Raw genomic sequence first — 16,932 nt, forward strand, 5'->3', positions numbered from 1 at the left:
TAACTCTTAGTTTAAATAAAATTATAATACCTGGTATGGAGCTCTGCCAACAAATGTTTCAGGATCTAATAATGAGTCTAGCTGATCATGGATAGGAGCAAAATAGGCATTGTTACGGATGCGATCAACTAAATCATTATCTCCACCTTGAATTTTTACAACCTCGGCAGCTTGATGAGAAAGTACACGGATTTCTTCATGACATTCCTTAACAGAAAAATAACATGTAAATTATGGTGCTGAGATATGAATAGGCATAGATTATTTCAGTTATCTTCTGCATAACTTTTTTATGAAAGATTATTTTCATACCGCATTTCTTATGAAACACATTCCCTTGAAACAATATTCGAGGAACCTGCCACAAATATTATACTTCTAGAGGAGACAAGGCATAAATAATCAAAATTTTGTGCAGCAGAAATAAACAAAACAAAGATACCTAACAACTTACTGATTTTCTAGCAAAGAAAAATTATAATTAGTAAAATTTATGAAACCCCCCTACCGTAGAGCAGCGTGAAATTGATAAACAGATTTCGGAATAGTTACAGAAACAAAGGATATGCCTTTATCCATTTTTTGCAGCAATTCCACTTTTTGTTTGATGGACATCAAAACATACTTTTTCTTTGTAGATCCTTTGGGAGCTCCAGCATCGGGAACTCTATTTGACATAATTGAAAGTTCAAGCTTACTTTTATAAAATTGCTTTAACAGTCTGCAAAAAATAATAAGCTGAATCCAATTCGAAGATTAAGGAACAACGCAATCTGCAACATTAACTGAAATAGATAATTAGATAATTTTTGCTTATACCATCCGTTATACATTAAACGTGCATGCGCAAACGTATTATGCGCACACGCATATGCGCAGCCATAAAGGTCTTACGCACATGCGTCAACGCGCCGCATGCGCAGAAAGTTTGTAGCTTTGAGGTCCAAATTATGGGTGTCCGAATTAACGACTTTTGACTGTATTTACTTCATCACATCAATATCACAGAAAATGGGAGGGAGGTGGGTAAGTCCATCTTTGACATCCAAGCAGAGATATTAATTCATTGTTTCACATGGTCATATTTCAGAAGGTTTGTATTTATTACTTTTATTTCATGTGAGATCTTTTCCAACTGTTAAATAGTATTAGGTCAATTGTTATTACAGTCTCTTTCAAATAATTCCATGAAAAGTAATCTGTAGAATTAAATCTGATGCTCTCATCAACTACAAGCCTTTACAAACAATTCAATCACCAAAGAAACTTCAAATTTCGGCCATGTTGACACTAAAAGGGTGGGAAATTACATAGTGTTAGAGAAAGCCATTCTGCAGCAAGTTAGTTCATGAATAGTTGTTTCAAAGAAAACAGAACTGATTTTTGGTTTCATGAAATGGTGAACCATGTCAGTCTTCATGGAATACATTCTTTCCTGGTGAATGATATAGAAATCTTTATCGATATTCTGCTTCTGTGAATTCATGGTCTAAAGGGTAAAGCCAGACTTTGTCCATAAAATATGTAATGTTTAATAAGTCTGTATTTTGACTATGAATTTCTTAAAACACTAGCATTAATATACTCATGTTAGCATGCCAAATGATGACCCTCATGAGGCAGTTGTAAGAGAATATGGTATTTACATTTTAAAAGCCTCTGGTAGGTAAAACAAGACAGTCATGTTTCTTAACCCAGTTTGCATAATAATTTCCTTAGAAACTCAAAAGATCCAAGAAATCATTATGTAAATTCACTCAAAGAAAAGGACTTCATTTACCAATGTGCTTCACACACTAATAACTGCTTGTGGGTCATTTTTCTGAATGCATATCAAAAATTCTCTTTTCAGTCTTCACAAGATTTGAAATATGCCCTTCATAGATGTTTCTCAATAAGAAAATTTCTTTTTAAACTCTTTCTGACACATGTAAAAGAGACAGCATTATAGTAATTTCGAAATGTAAAAGAGACAGCATTATAGTAATTTCGAAATATAAACTCACACTCAATACTTGTTCATCACTGTACTTAACAAAGCAAAATGGCATGAAATAATTTCCACCAAATGCAATACATTTTGATGCTATCAGAGCACTGGAGACAAATGCCACAGATATGGACTTGAATGTCGAGGTGTATGGCGTCTCTTGCATTCAAATTTCAGTTGAAAACGTTTTCCATTTTCAAAATTATAACAACTTGATTTTCTTTACATTTTGGTGGGCAAATTATGATCCTGTTGTTTAGTGTACTCAATGAATGTGACCCTGCTTAGCTTGCATGAGTTGTTAGATTAATTAATCAAAATAAACAAGGTTTTCCTGCATATGAATATTAATATTTCAAATTACATTTGATTTACTCCCAAACAAAAGTACTTTAAACAAATTACATAAATTATTATACATTTTGCATTTTTATACTTACTTGTCTATCACCACCAGCTTTTACCATTGCCATGAGAATATTTTCAGTTGCCATAAAAGGCAATTCTTGTTTTATATGCCTCTCAATGACTTTAGGATAAACAACCAAACCATCTGTAACATTCTGTAGAGTATTCAAGAAAATATCTGCTGATAGAAATGCTTCAGGGAGAATAACTCGTCTGAAAGTAACATAAAAAAATCATTCACAGAAAAACAAGCATTAACTTATTAACTTTAAAAACAACATATACTACTTTTTATAGCAGAGTTTCTTAAACTGTGGGTAGGCAAAAATTTTAGCAGTTTTGATATTTCTTTAACTTATTATAATAATTTTACAATTACCAAATATTTTTACACAATATATCTGAAAATAGATAAAGATAAGACAATACAGACAAAGAAAAAAACGAAAACGTTTCAATGCATTCTTTTTATAATATAAACGTTCATTTTCCTTGCTTTGCACGTGATGCTGTCATTTTGTCTGTTACTTATTTAAAATTTTCACATTGTTCTACATCTTAAAATTAGAAATTAAAGTTAATGACTTAAAACTGCAATAGTATATTACAGTAAAAGTAAAAAAATTGACGGTTTCACTCGTGCATATGTCAGATTTGCACAATACCGGGTGGCCATAATTAAACAGACAGTGCTCACAGTGTTCTGTAGTGCGGTCTATTTGCGAGAATGACGCCACATTTTGTAGGAAGATTAAACAAGACGGGGGATGAAGGATTCCGCGAAAAAACAAATTAGTTCCAAAAGTCACAGCTAGGGGAACAGGGTTCATAGCCACATTTTAGTTAAAAAAATAAGCACTTTTCAAGCACATTTTAAGAAAAAAATAAGCAACTGTCTAATTACATTATACTCAACTGCATAAACCTTAAAAGAAAAATTACACTTGCAATTTAAAATATGAGCAATGCAATATTTATTAAGAGAATGAGCATTACCTCAACCATGGAAAACAATTAACTTTTTTTTTTTTTTTTTTTAATTTTTAAATGACAGTTCAATTTACAGAATTAGTTTACAATGAGAAGTAAAAAAAACTATGCAGAACTAAACTATATTACAAGATTTAATGATGAAATTTCAGTTCAAAATATAGAAAATAAATAATAATAAGCCATATTAATTGTATTCGCTTGGCACCCAATAATAAATACAATTTATTTTCCCACTCATATTAATATTTAAATAATTTAACTTAAATAAAAATTCTGAACATTTTTTAAATTTTCATTGCATAACAGTTTTCCCTTAACATATATTCCAAGCAAAGTAATTTAAGTAAAAAAGAAGAACATTTCTGAAATCAGGAGACGGGAAATTGCTTCATGTAAGTCATACTTTAACAGTAAAAGCTTAACTAACCCGCATACTCAGAAATTGCCGAATATTCCGTATAGTCGAGCGTAACTGGAAAAAGAGGAGGGGGGGAGATTGTAGCCGTTCTTTTGATTTCTCGGCTAAATAAATGATTTTGACATTTCGATATGTGCATCATATAAAAATAGACCAACGGAACTGAGAAATATTCTGCTTAGAAAGAACAGTAAAACTCTTTTAAGTGTTCATAAATAAATCTCAGACTGAACATCAAAATTAATTATCTCTGCAAAATACCGCAAACGTTATTGCGTAATACGTGCAGCGTAATCTTCCGTACGTGATATTACGCAATCGGAATCAACAGCTGCCGGTATTCGGAGAATAAAGAACTAAATAAAGGAAAAGAAAGAGTTGGGTATACCGCAATTTTAGTCCTATTCAATCCAGATTGGCCAGTGACAAAAAAAAAAAAAGTTCGCTGCTTCAATATTAGAGATTTTGTGGAGAAAGGGGAGAACCTCCCAACCTCCGTATTGTATAATGTGTTAACCAAAAAAAAAAAAAAAAAAAATCGATTACTTTTCTTTTATTTAAGCCATTCCGAATATTATTCCTTAGAAAGCTAATCTGTGTAAAAATAAACCCATTTTTGGAAGTTTATCTAAACTTCAGCAGCTACTGCAACTATATTATTATAAATATTCATACATATATTCATAATATAAGCATAACGATCATAATAAACACGAATATGAACTGACCACACAGAACGAGAATGTAAATTATTAAAATCTTGTTAGAAATTCAAACGTGTGTAGTATTTGGGTGGGAGGAAAAGAATACCGAATGTACCGGAATTGTCGACGGTTTTCCCAATTCTCTGACCAATAGAACGACGTGCACCTGTCTGTACTCTCGCGCGCACCATCGGTTACGCTAATGCAGAGAAAGGGGGGAAGCTATTTCCGGGAGTATGATTCACCATCTGACGTTCCATATAAGGAAGAAAAGTTGTTTATTTAGTTTCGGCTTTGGTACGGGGGGGGGGGGGGACGCGCGTTCATTAAAAAAAGCATTAAATCAAAAAATAAGCACTAAAAACAAAAAATAAGGGCTTTAAAGAAAAAGTAAGCACCTATAAGGGCCTTTATATTTTATTTTCAAATATAAGGACTTATAAGCACTTGTAAGGACCGCTACGAACCCTGGGGAATATTTGGCACTGTGTAATAGAAAATAGAGTGTTAACAAATGCAAATCAATACGGAAATTACCTTTTATTTTGCATTCAAATGAGGTTCAATGTGGCTGCCGTTGTTGTGGACCACATATTGCATTCTGTGCACAGTTTGCACAACAGCAGAAAGTAACATGTCTGCAGGAATCTCGCATACAATCCGCGATATGTTATCCTTCAACATAGCCAGGTCCTGGACCACTCCTTGATAGACCTTGGACTTAAGGTAACCCCATAGCCAGAAGTCACATGGGGTAAGATCAGGCGACCGAGGTGGCCATGCAGTTGGAAAGTAGTGCCTAATGACTCTTTCTGTTGTGAATTTCTGTCGTAGCATCTGTTGCACCCATACAGCAACGAGTGGAGGGGCTCCATCTTGCATGAAAATGATTTCCCTCAGGCATTGTCTTTGTTGAAGTGCCGGAATGACAAAGCTGTTCAACATGTGGTGATATTTCTATCCGTTAACAGAACAGGTTTCCGGTCCTGTCGGGGTAAAGTTCTCATAGAAGAATGGACCTACGATAAATTCCAATGTGAACCCACACCAAACAGTTACCTTTGGTGAATGTAAGGAAATTACTGCGATTTCATGTGGTGGTTTGTCATCCCAAATTCGGCAGTTCTGGGTATTCACAGTTCCATTCAGGTAAAAGTGGGCCTCATCTCCTCATAAGATTTTCCATGGCCAAGCATCATCCACCTCCATTCTGGCAAGAAAGGTGAGAACAAAAGTCAATCGCTTATCATGGTTAGGGTACAGTAACTCCTGTACACGGCTGATCTTGTACGGATAGAAGTTGATAATATTTCGTAAGATTTTCCATACCGTACTGTAAGACATATCCATATTCCAAACTACTCCATGAGTGCTAGAGGTGGCAGCAATATTGTCTGGACCTCTGTCGACAATCGCTGTGGCAACTGCTTCGACTGTATCCTATGGTACAGGTTTTCGTCCTCTGCCTGACTGAACCTTCAGAGAACCTGTTTTCTCAAACGTCGCAACCAATGCTTTTAGCCCATTAACTGACACAGGACAGTTACCTTTATGCATTTCTTTGTGCGTTCTAAAAGCACGAAGAGCGGCTGATGCGTTGCACTGGTTGAGGTAAAAGAATTTTACCAGTAATGCACGCTCGACTAAAGAAGGAGATATTGCACATAAACTTTCAATCCAATTGATTCGAAACGTAACACATTGCCTTTTAAAACCCAAGCAGCTGGCACTGTGCGAATGGATGTAACATGAAATTTGAATAAAGAACTTCTTCTGCTCAGCATACGTGATATTGCAGATCACGAGACTTTATCGGTGTTTATGTGGATTTTATACTTTTTTAAAAGTGTTGCCATATTGCACTTGAACTAAATCAGAAAATGTGCATAATAAAAGGTAATTTTATTCCGTATTAATTTGCATTTGTTGACACTATTTTCTATTACACAGAGCCAAATATTCCCCTAGCGGTGACTTTTGGAACTAATTTGTTTTTTCACGGAATCCTTCGTCCCCCGTCTTGTTTAATCTTCCTACAAAATGTGGCGTCATTCTCGCAAATAGATCATGCTACAGAACAATGTGAGCACTGTCAGTTTAATTATGGCTACCCGTTACTTATGGGGTTCCACAAAATTTCTGTAAATATTATGGGGTCATGAAATAAATCTCAGTGATAAAAAGGGATCACGACAAAAAAGTTTAAGAAATCGTGTTTTATAGTAAAGAACAATAAGTGTTACTGTTTTCAATTTATTTCATGTATAGCAAATTTTAATTCTGAATCATACATACTATATGACTGATTATTTTACTCTCTGTAGCAACTGTATTAAACCTAATGAAAAAGAAAGATTTAGAAAAGAAATTACTATTTTCAATCTATTTAATGTGTAGCATATTTTAATCCTGAATTATACTTACTTTCTGACTGTTTTTATAGCCCAACATAAAAACTATATTAAACCTAATATAAAAAAAAAACTACATACGGGAAGTAAATTTTAAATTAGATTCATAAATATTACAATTTTTATTAGATTTCTCATACTATCCAAATTGGTTTGAAAAAATAATAAAAGTTTCATATTTTTTTAAGATGGTATGGTAAATCATATTACTTTTTATCTACTTAAAGAAAATGATGTTTTATTTAGTTAAGGTTAATGTCAAATTAAAAATGACAAATTTAATATGTAGAGCAAAATATCATAAAACTACAAAAGTATTTTCATTTCTGACTACAAAAGTATTGACTTTTGTACAAACAAAACTACAAAAGTATTTTCATTTCTGTATCTGATTTTAGTACCTTCAAATATAATTTTAATAGCTTTCCTATAATGATATCACAGATTTACTTAAATAAATTGCTTTTACTCAAATCTGAGCATGGATTCTGTGAGAATGTTCTCCTTGATATTTTCGGTAGACATCCAAAGTGTTGCACCTGAACTTCAACTAGAATTTGTAGATTTGCAGTATGACTCGGCAGTAAAATGGAAGTTTCTTGAAAATTCTACATTAATTGAATTTATTCAGAAGTATGTGTCCAAAGTCAAGTACTCAAGAATATGTAAACAAGCATTGTTTGTGTTTTCTAGCTTTGGCAATATCTACATATGTGAACAGTCAAATGAAGAACACAAAATCAAAAACAAGAACACATCTGATAGATCAGCATTTGGAGAACACTTTACGAATTTTGAAAAGACAGATTCTATCGTGTATCAAAGCTTTAATAACACAAAAAATTGCAAAGTTTCTCATTAAGACTGAAGTGACTTCCTTCCTGTCAGAAATTAGTTTTATTAATTGTCAATGGAATCATAACATCTGTATGTACTATATGTCACCTTCACAGTTAACTTCCACAGTTCTCTGTCCAGTTTCATTTTTCTGCCATCTTTTTTAAGAAAAAAACATAAAATAGAGTACATTATGAAAATTTATAACCTCATCTTTCACCTTAAAATTAACTGCAGTCTTGTAAACTTTTCTCTCTATCATAAATTTTCTGTCTATGCTACTTATCTCACAGATGTATGGCTCACAGTTCTTTATGAACTTATTGATGTGGCCATTGGATGTGATGGGTTGAAGACCCCCTATTCTAAAGCATTAAAAATGATCCACAATTATTTTTTACAGTAATGTGTAAAAAGAAATATCTGAAGGTTTAATTAAAAGGCATTAGTGTTAAAAGTGAACTTAAAATATAAATTCTGAAAAATTGTTGATTAAAGCAACATAAAGTAAACAGCTTTTGAGAATTCAATGAAAAGATTTAAATATAGTTCTTTCCTTGTTCTTAAGTTTAAAATTAAAATAAGTTTTAAATTCTTAAGTTTAAGTTTTCCTTGTTCTTGAGTTTCAGTCATTTACTAACTATAAAATTGGTGCATATATACACAGGAGGGTGAATGAAGTGTCATACCATTCAGTCATCCCATTATGTTTTGAATGGTAAAAACATGTATTCAGGTGCTTTGTTTATAGAAAATCTGATAGATGCAGAAATCAGCACTGGATTCTAATTTGTTACAAAACAGCAGTTTACAAGATGGTGGATAACGACTGATAGTGTTCTAAATAGAATGTGAAAGCTGTTGTTTTTTGAAGAAATGAAAAAGTTGGTCATGACATAAAGACATTTTCTTTCACATTTTGGTATAAGATTGGTTTCGTGCAAATAGACCATTCACAAACTGTCAGAAATTTGCAGACACTGGCTCTATGTTGGAGAAAGCACCCATTAAGAGTCTGCACACCTAAAAATGACAACATCTCCCTTTAAACACTCAATAGTTCATGCAAGATGGAGCCCACTCACACACTAAAAATATTCTTGATTTCCTGTACAAGATATTTAACCACTTTCCAGTTTCATTTTTCTGCCATATTGTGGCCAAAAATAAGCATATTTTTTATAAACAATTTTGCATTCAAATCAATTACACGAATTCACATCAGCAGTCAAAACTGTTTCAAGTATTGCATTTTAATTAATTTAAGATAATTTTTCATTACAGCAAAAATACAGCATTTTTACTTAAAGCTGGCTTTTTTCTGAAGAAGGTGAGGAACTGGAAAAAACACTTTATTGATGATAAATGTTAGGAGGAAAATTTTTTAAACACTTACATTTTTATTTCTTTTCAAAACTGAGCTTATGATATGTTTTAAAACATGGAGAAAAGCAGAACCCAATATCATAACTAAAAAAAATTTGGTTTCTTTTTTGACACACTTTCTGTTATTATTCCTTTTTGAGCAACACACAAAGCCTAAACGAAAAGCAGTAAAACCTGTCCTGGAATTGGTTTTACAGTCCAGTCTCTTCAGAACCATTAGAGACATTTATTAGAAACATTGCAAAAAGTGAAAAAGGCCGAGCAAATCAGTGGATTGGTGTAGAAAAATATACTGCCTGAGTAGTGTATGGGTAAATTAAGGAAGTCTCCTTTCGGAGCCACCGAACATTGCTCAAGTAAAACTATTAAGTGGTTAATACAATGCAATGCCACATCAGTTTTCTAAACCCCTCTAAACATAGCCTGTATATTAATCCATGTGATTTCTTTTAACTAACTTCTTTTGCAAGGAAGCCTGAAAGCACAACTCAATGCTTTATTGTGCAACTGTGTCTTGCAGTTTTGGAAGACGTGCTGAAGTCATGTCACAACTGTGTAGCAAAATGATAGACATATTGAACACATTCTGTGATAAAACGATTTTCTGCACTCAGTTAATTATGTATTCATTTTGTAATACTTTGATTATAAATAAATGTGTAATAAACAAAACAATGATATATTTTGTCATTATATATTATGACTTTATCTATTAAACACACTGTTTGTATGGAATACTAGAGCATTTAACTGCTTTAACCCTTTGACGCGCCTTGAAACCCCCATTTTCCGAATTTTTTTTCTCCTCTTTTTTCCGAAATTTTTGAGTGAAAATTAATTGATTACTGATCTTTTACATCTAAATAAAACAAAATGACTGTAGAATCATATATGTTTTAGGTATTAATACTTCAGATCAGATGCCTTTTAAAATTCATTTTTGATGAGACAAAATAACTTCCTTTTATTAATATAAACAACTTTAAATTTCAAAAGTTAGTCATCACACATCATGATTTCTATCATAAACAATAAAAAATTGCAGTAATTAAACTGCATATATAAAAAAAAACCTTTACATGTATGGCATTTGCTATGTGGTTTCAGGGCGCGACCACTGCGCCACTAGAGCATTGTGTCACAATACCTCTAGAGGCTAGGTGGCCTACTAGAGGCTGAATCCTCTACAGGCTAGGTGGTTGCGGCTTGAAACCACTGGCGTTTGCTTGCTTTTCAAATAGGAATGTTTATTTTTACCCGGATATAGATAAAGCGCTTTGAAACCACAGTTATTTTATTACAAAACAATACATGCACCTGCCCAGTAAAAAGGTCTTTCTTTTCCAAATACTTTTCTCTGACATCAACACACTTGCTCCCCAAGCTAGTATTGTGATTTTATAAATTATTCCCTGTGGTTTAAATTTAATGTAAATATACTTTGCTATAATTGAAAATAGAAATTGTGTAAAAGTTTTATTTAAATTAAAACTATTTTCTGAATATTTTGGGACAAAATACGAATAAAATAAGTATGAATGAGAAACGAACGATCCGTACAAAGCCAAAAGGACCAAGCCCCCCCTTAACATAAAAAACCACAAATTTCATGTGCCAGATGAAAAGAAACTAAATAATGCTGGACATATACCGGTGAAATTTAAATCCAGGCAGTGTACATTTTATAGCACAATGAAGAAACCTCATAGAACAACATGTATGTGCGAAACGTTCAATGTGGGTCTATGCATGTACGAAAGAGACAACAAAACATGCTTTGAACAGTGTCACAAAAAAAAATTTGTTCTTTGAACTTTAAAAAAAAAAAAAAAAAGTAGTTCTTTTTTATTATTATTTTATTGAGTTGTTTAATCCATTTATCCAAATGTCTTTATTATGTAGGTATTTATATTTTCAGTGCTATAGAAAAATTACATAAATGTTTATTTTTTAAAATTTTTTCTGACGATTTACTTTGTAAATAATGTAAAAAAATTATATCTAATGCAATTCTTACATACATTTTTTTTTTAAATCTGTAAATTTCATCATTTAATGGAAACGTGGAATGGTAAGTTTTTCCCCCTACTACATCAGTTAAGTTTCAAAGTCCTAGTCGCGCGGTGATTTCACAGTGCGACCACCACCCACAGAACAATGGGCAAGAGTAGATTTTTTTTAATTCATATATTATTTATCTCTAGGATCATAATATTCAATTTCTAGAATTTTTAGTTAAAAAAAATTATAAAAATAATATCGCGTGCGTCAAAGGACTAAATCTCTTTGAAAAATGAAAAATGTAATATTTCATAAAAATGATAATATAACAAACCTGTTGGCACTATCATCTAAGGTACGCTCAAACCACTGATTAGAAGCTGTAATATGAGCATTTACTGCAAAACCCATTGGAATTTTCGCCAAAGCGCAGCAACGCTCACTTCGCATTGGATTACGTTTATATGCCATAGCACTTGATCCAATTTGTGTTTTTTCAAATGGTTCTTCTATTTCCTTCATACTTGCAAGCAAGCGAATATCAGTGCAGATCTAAAGGTAATTATAAATTTAATCAAATCATAATTTAACATTAAAAGAAATCAGTGAACTATATTACATAAAAGCAATTTTTATTTAGATATTGAATTTTTGTCAAAAATATGGAGACAAGTAAGTTTCCATGAGGATCCTGTAATTAATACCAAGGTAAAATTTTTGTTTAATTAAGTAGAATTTTTAAAATATAAATAATTCAGAGTATTTTTAATAGTACAAAATTATTTGACAACAATACACAAAATTATATATAAAATGTATAAGGTTCAATTAGCTACCTTTTATAATAAGCTTTAAAACAATTTGTTATTTTAGTGCAGATGTGGTAGCTAATTAGTTCTATTCCTGGTTTTAAATCTATTTTGTGCCTTTTTTTAAATAATAATAAAAATTTATCAGTCCTCTTTCTCAAATTCTTAGCTAATTACTTCATTCTTACATAAATTCTCTGGAGAAAAAATTATGCTGCACAGGGTGCATATTACCAGAGTTACTACTTTTGAAGCATGACAACACAGTTAAAAGTTTCATAAATCTTGCAGTTTGTCTTAACTGAAAAGAATTCCCATTTTATGACAGAATTGCTTACAATTAGAATCTATCAATGCCAGAGGGCTAATACTGCTGAATATTGGTAGCTCCAATGCTGAACATAAACTTGCGTTCCAATCCATGCAAATGCATGGTCTACATGTAATCTAAATAAGAGCCAGATCCCTTAGAAAGGTTTCCATGAAAGCTTATCCATACCCTTAGGTAGATAATCCTAACACATTCCAATCCTATAATTGGATGTAACAATAATTTCTTGTATTATTTTATCTTACATATAAAAATATCTGATCATTTTCAGATGGTTTTGTAGGCAAGACACGAAGGAATTCCTCTGAAATATACCACATTTCCTTTTATTACACATAATAGTATTTAACAGCTTCAAGATTTTAATCCAGCAGAAGTAAATGAAATTTTAAATGAATAGCTCAATGCTATAATTATAGAAATAACCATTCTTCCATCTTTAGAATAGTTGTTTCATGTACACTACATCTAAGTTATATTAAATCCATTTTTAATATATTTCCAGCAATAATTTTAGTGACAGCAATAAATCAATATTTTTTTAATTTGAAACTTATTTGATACTAAAAAATCATTTTAATTATTAATTTTCTTTTTAGTAATAAAAATAATTTAAAAAGTCAAATATTTATTCAGGAATATTAATTTAAACTATAATAATAAAATTAAAATCAGTCTCAAAATATAAAAATGTTTCCAATAAAAATTTATTATTTTTCTAGTTTTAAGATGTAATTTGATAGTTCTCAGTGTATAATTTTTTTCATTATTATTTATTGTTTTCCAGTTACTTTCCTTTCTACATTTTTATTCTTCTTCCTCTTTTACAGAACATTCACACAGTTTGTTGAATTACGTATTTTCTTTTCCCATAGTACTACAAATATAAAAAAAAAAAAAAAAAAAAATTCCAATTTGGTGAATTTTAGAACTATTCTGTACCTATGTTTGATCTTCATTGAATGCAATATTATGCATGATTAGTTATGCTCTAACAAGCTCACTTAAAATTTAACTACTAAATATTTGCAACAATTTTTCTGAACCATGTCCTTATTTTGGACTTGCTGCTTACTTTGAAATTACATAGACATCAGAATAATTAGACTGATATACATCAGAAATAAAAAATAAAAAAATAAATAAATAAAATAAAATAAAAATACCTTGTGAACTGAAGCTGAAAGACTTGCTAAGCAGTTTATCACATTGCAGTCAACTTTCCTGCTATAAGTCTGCCCACAAATAATGTATGATCTGCAAATTACATAAAAATGTTAGATTGAATGAAAAATTATTTTCATGTTGCTCTGTTTTTTTAAAGGTGAAACATAAAATGATTCTAATACCTTTTAAAACCAGCCATTTGGGTGACTAATTTATCTAATTCTTTTACCTGAATATAAAAATTATAAATTTAGACTTCCTTCTTTCTGTGTATTTTAAATGAACTATTTAACAGATAATTAGTTGTTTCAAGTTACGTATGTTACTTACTTTTTCATGATTGCCTTCAAATATCGTTAGGAAACTAGCCTGAGTTCCAGTTGTACCTTTAACACCCCGAAAACGTAAATCATCTCGAACTCTCTCCATATGTATGAGATCATCTAAAAGATCAGAAATCCACTGACATGTTCTTTTACCAACTGTTGTTAGCTGAGCTGGTCTATAAGAAAAGAATTGCATATCAATGAAAAATAATTTATTTAAAATTGCATACATGAAAATATAAATTTCCTTTTTAGATTTGTGTGACTAGATTACATATAACAGGAAGATGCATACATTATACTTTTATTAAGCCATTATTGCATTTGATAATTCCAGAAAATGCAGTTCACACACACATATATATCAAAATTTTTAAAAAATTCATCATGATAACCACTATTAGTATTTTCATGCTAGATCTAGTGCTTTTTAGTAATTTTTGGCATTCTAGTGCATCCATCAATGACAAAATCTACTATACTCTCTTTTTTCCAAGTACTAACAACATACACTTCATGTCTTCATATCCTGCGACAACAGAATTAATATAGATATCTGTACATCAACGCCAGCGTGTTCGCAAGATTCGAATCTTGGACCGAATTACCAGTGTTCAGAGACTTTACTATTCAGCCGCTGTCTGAGATGATGGAAGTATTACTGCAGCAACATGACAACACTTAAGTCAGATATTAGTACAGAGTGCTATCGTATCTGGCTTAATTTCATTGTCACAGGCCATAAAAGTGTGTTGACCATCTAAAACTTATGCAAAGAAAACATAACTGTCTTTATTGGATCCAAAATAGGACTCCACCCTACACAAGTAATACTGCATATTTGGTGGAATTTATATGGCATAAACCAACAATCAATTGAAATATCACTCTGCTGCTGAAGCTTACTCTTTAAGTGCGTGCAGATGGTTGATGACAAAGATTTATATGTCTAAGGTTTAATAAAGGTTATTTTGATACTAAGCCAAAAGCCATTCTGAAAGAGCAGATTTTCAATATTGATCTGCTCCCTTCAGAATGGCTTTTGGCCATTAGAAAAGTGAATAAACCAATAGCTTACATAACATTCTATCACATTTTATATTTTTTTACATCAACATATTCTGACTGGCATATTGATGTAAAAATTTGAAATCTGTATCCTGAACAGATTTGAAGTAGATGTAGTGATGTAGTTAAAGTAGATGAACTTGTTACTTAAAGTAGATGAACACGAGCAAAAGACAAAACTCAAATCAGAGCTCTACTCATGCATTTAACATAAATGCATTTTTACATTGTCTCATACTTTACTTCTGCAGAAAAAATTTCAAGAACATACTGATGAAAAGAATAATTTTCAACATTTTTCAATTAAAGCCATATCACACATTTTCAGAACTATATTGGCATATTGTGGTTTTTATTTCTTTTTTCACATCCTGGCTTGATAGAAGATAAGACTGAATGATTGGGAACAGCAGCAGCAACTAAACATTCTCCTAAACTACATTCAGGAAAAGAAACATAGCGTTCATTTTATTTTTCATCTTTTATAAATAAGCTTTCATGTTCCACAGTTTTATATCATCTATTTCATTTGATGCTATAAAACTATAGCATCAAATGATATAGAACATATATATCATCTATATCATTGATTTATCTATATCATTTGAATGATAAGATGAGATAACAAGGAATCCGCACATACCTCTTCTCATGTAATTATTCCAATCAATTCTTGTGTAGCAACACATTTGAAGCAAGCTTTAGTTTGCAAAATGCAATTCAAGTTACATTTAAATTTCACGACATGGCTATTTGAACACAAACCTCCTTTGTGAAAAATATCCATAAATAAGCCTATGAAAAGTTGGTAACTCATTTGTGACCTTGTGACTTGGTGAAAAATGTTTCTATTCATTTGCACCATTTTATTCATAAATAACTAAAAAATCGTTTTATAAAAAACAAGAAATTTATGAGAAAAATGCAAACATCTAAATGACTGATACTTATGTTATTATAGCTAAGGGATTACTATTCAGCAAAACAGTTCAATATAAAACACATGTACTTCCACATACAATGGCTCCCAAAAGTGTTCGTACACTTATGATTTTCATTGAAATAGGGCTCTATCCATTAATTAAAAATACACTTTCTGAATGAGATTTTAATAATAAGATTTATAATCTATTTGTAACAAAATTATATGAAATATTTTTTAAATATAGCAAAACTTTATTTTTAAAAAATTAATAATCAATAAATAACAAACATTTTATCTCACAAAAGTCTTTGTACACTGAAATATTTTTGGATAAAATCAAAATTAGAATTATCATTTGTTACTTTTTTTAATTTTTGCATTGTGGTGGCATTTAAAAAATCGTCTGCTTTAATTTTTTATTGTTTACTTCATAATATTCTATTTATTATTGAAAAATGGGTCACAGTCGTAAAGAAATTACAAACAGCTTTCGAAAATTGATAATTTTTCAAAATAGTAGTGGTAAATCAATCCAAAATATTGCTAAATTAGTTAATTTATCCGGCTCTACAGTGCAGTATGTGATAAATGCTTTAAAGAAGAAAATCGGATTGAAAACAAGGTAAGAAAAGGTCGACCGAGAAAGTTAACTAAACGTGATAAGAGATTTATTATTCAAAAATTTGTGAAAAACCTACGTTTGAGTGCTGTAAAAGTTTATGCAGAATTCAATTGCAAAGTTTTCTACTTCAATTTTCCCTGAAACTGTTCAACAAGTTCTCGGAGAAGCTGGATTACATGGGCGTTCTGCCCGTAAAAATTTTTTTGTTAGTGAGAAAAACAGAAAGCTTAGGCTTTCATTCACAAAATCAATGATAAATACACCCGAAACGTACTGGAATAATGTCCAATGTCCTATTTGCTGACGAAAGCAAATTTAACATTTTTGGTTCCGATGGTCGAATAACTGTATGAAGAAGAAAAAATGTGAACTTCATTTTAAGAACTTAGTTGGAACAGTTAAGCATGGCGGTGGAGGTGCATGGCAGCATCAAGACTAGGTAATTTGGTATTTATTGATGGCATAATAAATCATTCTCTTTATTTAAATAGTATTTTAAGAGAAAATTTAAAATTATCAGTCCAAAATTTGGGTAT

The 16,932-nt window shown here is 31.2% G+C and overlaps 1 protein-coding gene across 2 annotated transcripts in view; it reads right to left on the reverse strand.

The window, feature by feature from the left end:
- The window catches only part of Adsl (adenylosuccinate lyase), a 39,806-nt gene that overhangs the window by 9,735 nt on the left and 13,139 nt on the right, over positions 1-16,932 (reverse strand). For both annotated transcript variants that reach the window (XM_085819336.1, XM_085819335.1), the window contains 6 exons: positions 13,786-13,957; positions 13,638-13,684; positions 13,455-13,545; positions 11,483-11,700; positions 2,431-2,611; positions 31-207 (listed from right to left, as the gene is read on the reverse strand). In XM_085819336.1, coding sequence (XP_085675462.1) covers positions 31-207; positions 2,431-2,611; positions 11,483-11,700; positions 13,455-13,545; positions 13,638-13,684; positions 13,786-13,957 — 886 coding nt within the window. The remainder of the gene's footprint in view (positions 1-30; positions 208-2,430; positions 2,612-11,482; positions 11,701-13,454; positions 13,546-13,637; positions 13,685-13,785; positions 13,958-16,932) is intronic.

This window comes from Stegodyphus dumicola, chromosome 6 (assembly GCF_044657685.1).
Source record: "Stegodyphus dumicola isolate Sdum_Otavi_A_Nest chromosome 6, ASM4465768v1".
Classification (NCBI taxonomy): Eukaryota; Metazoa; Arthropoda; class Arachnida; order Araneae; family Eresidae; genus Stegodyphus; species Stegodyphus dumicola.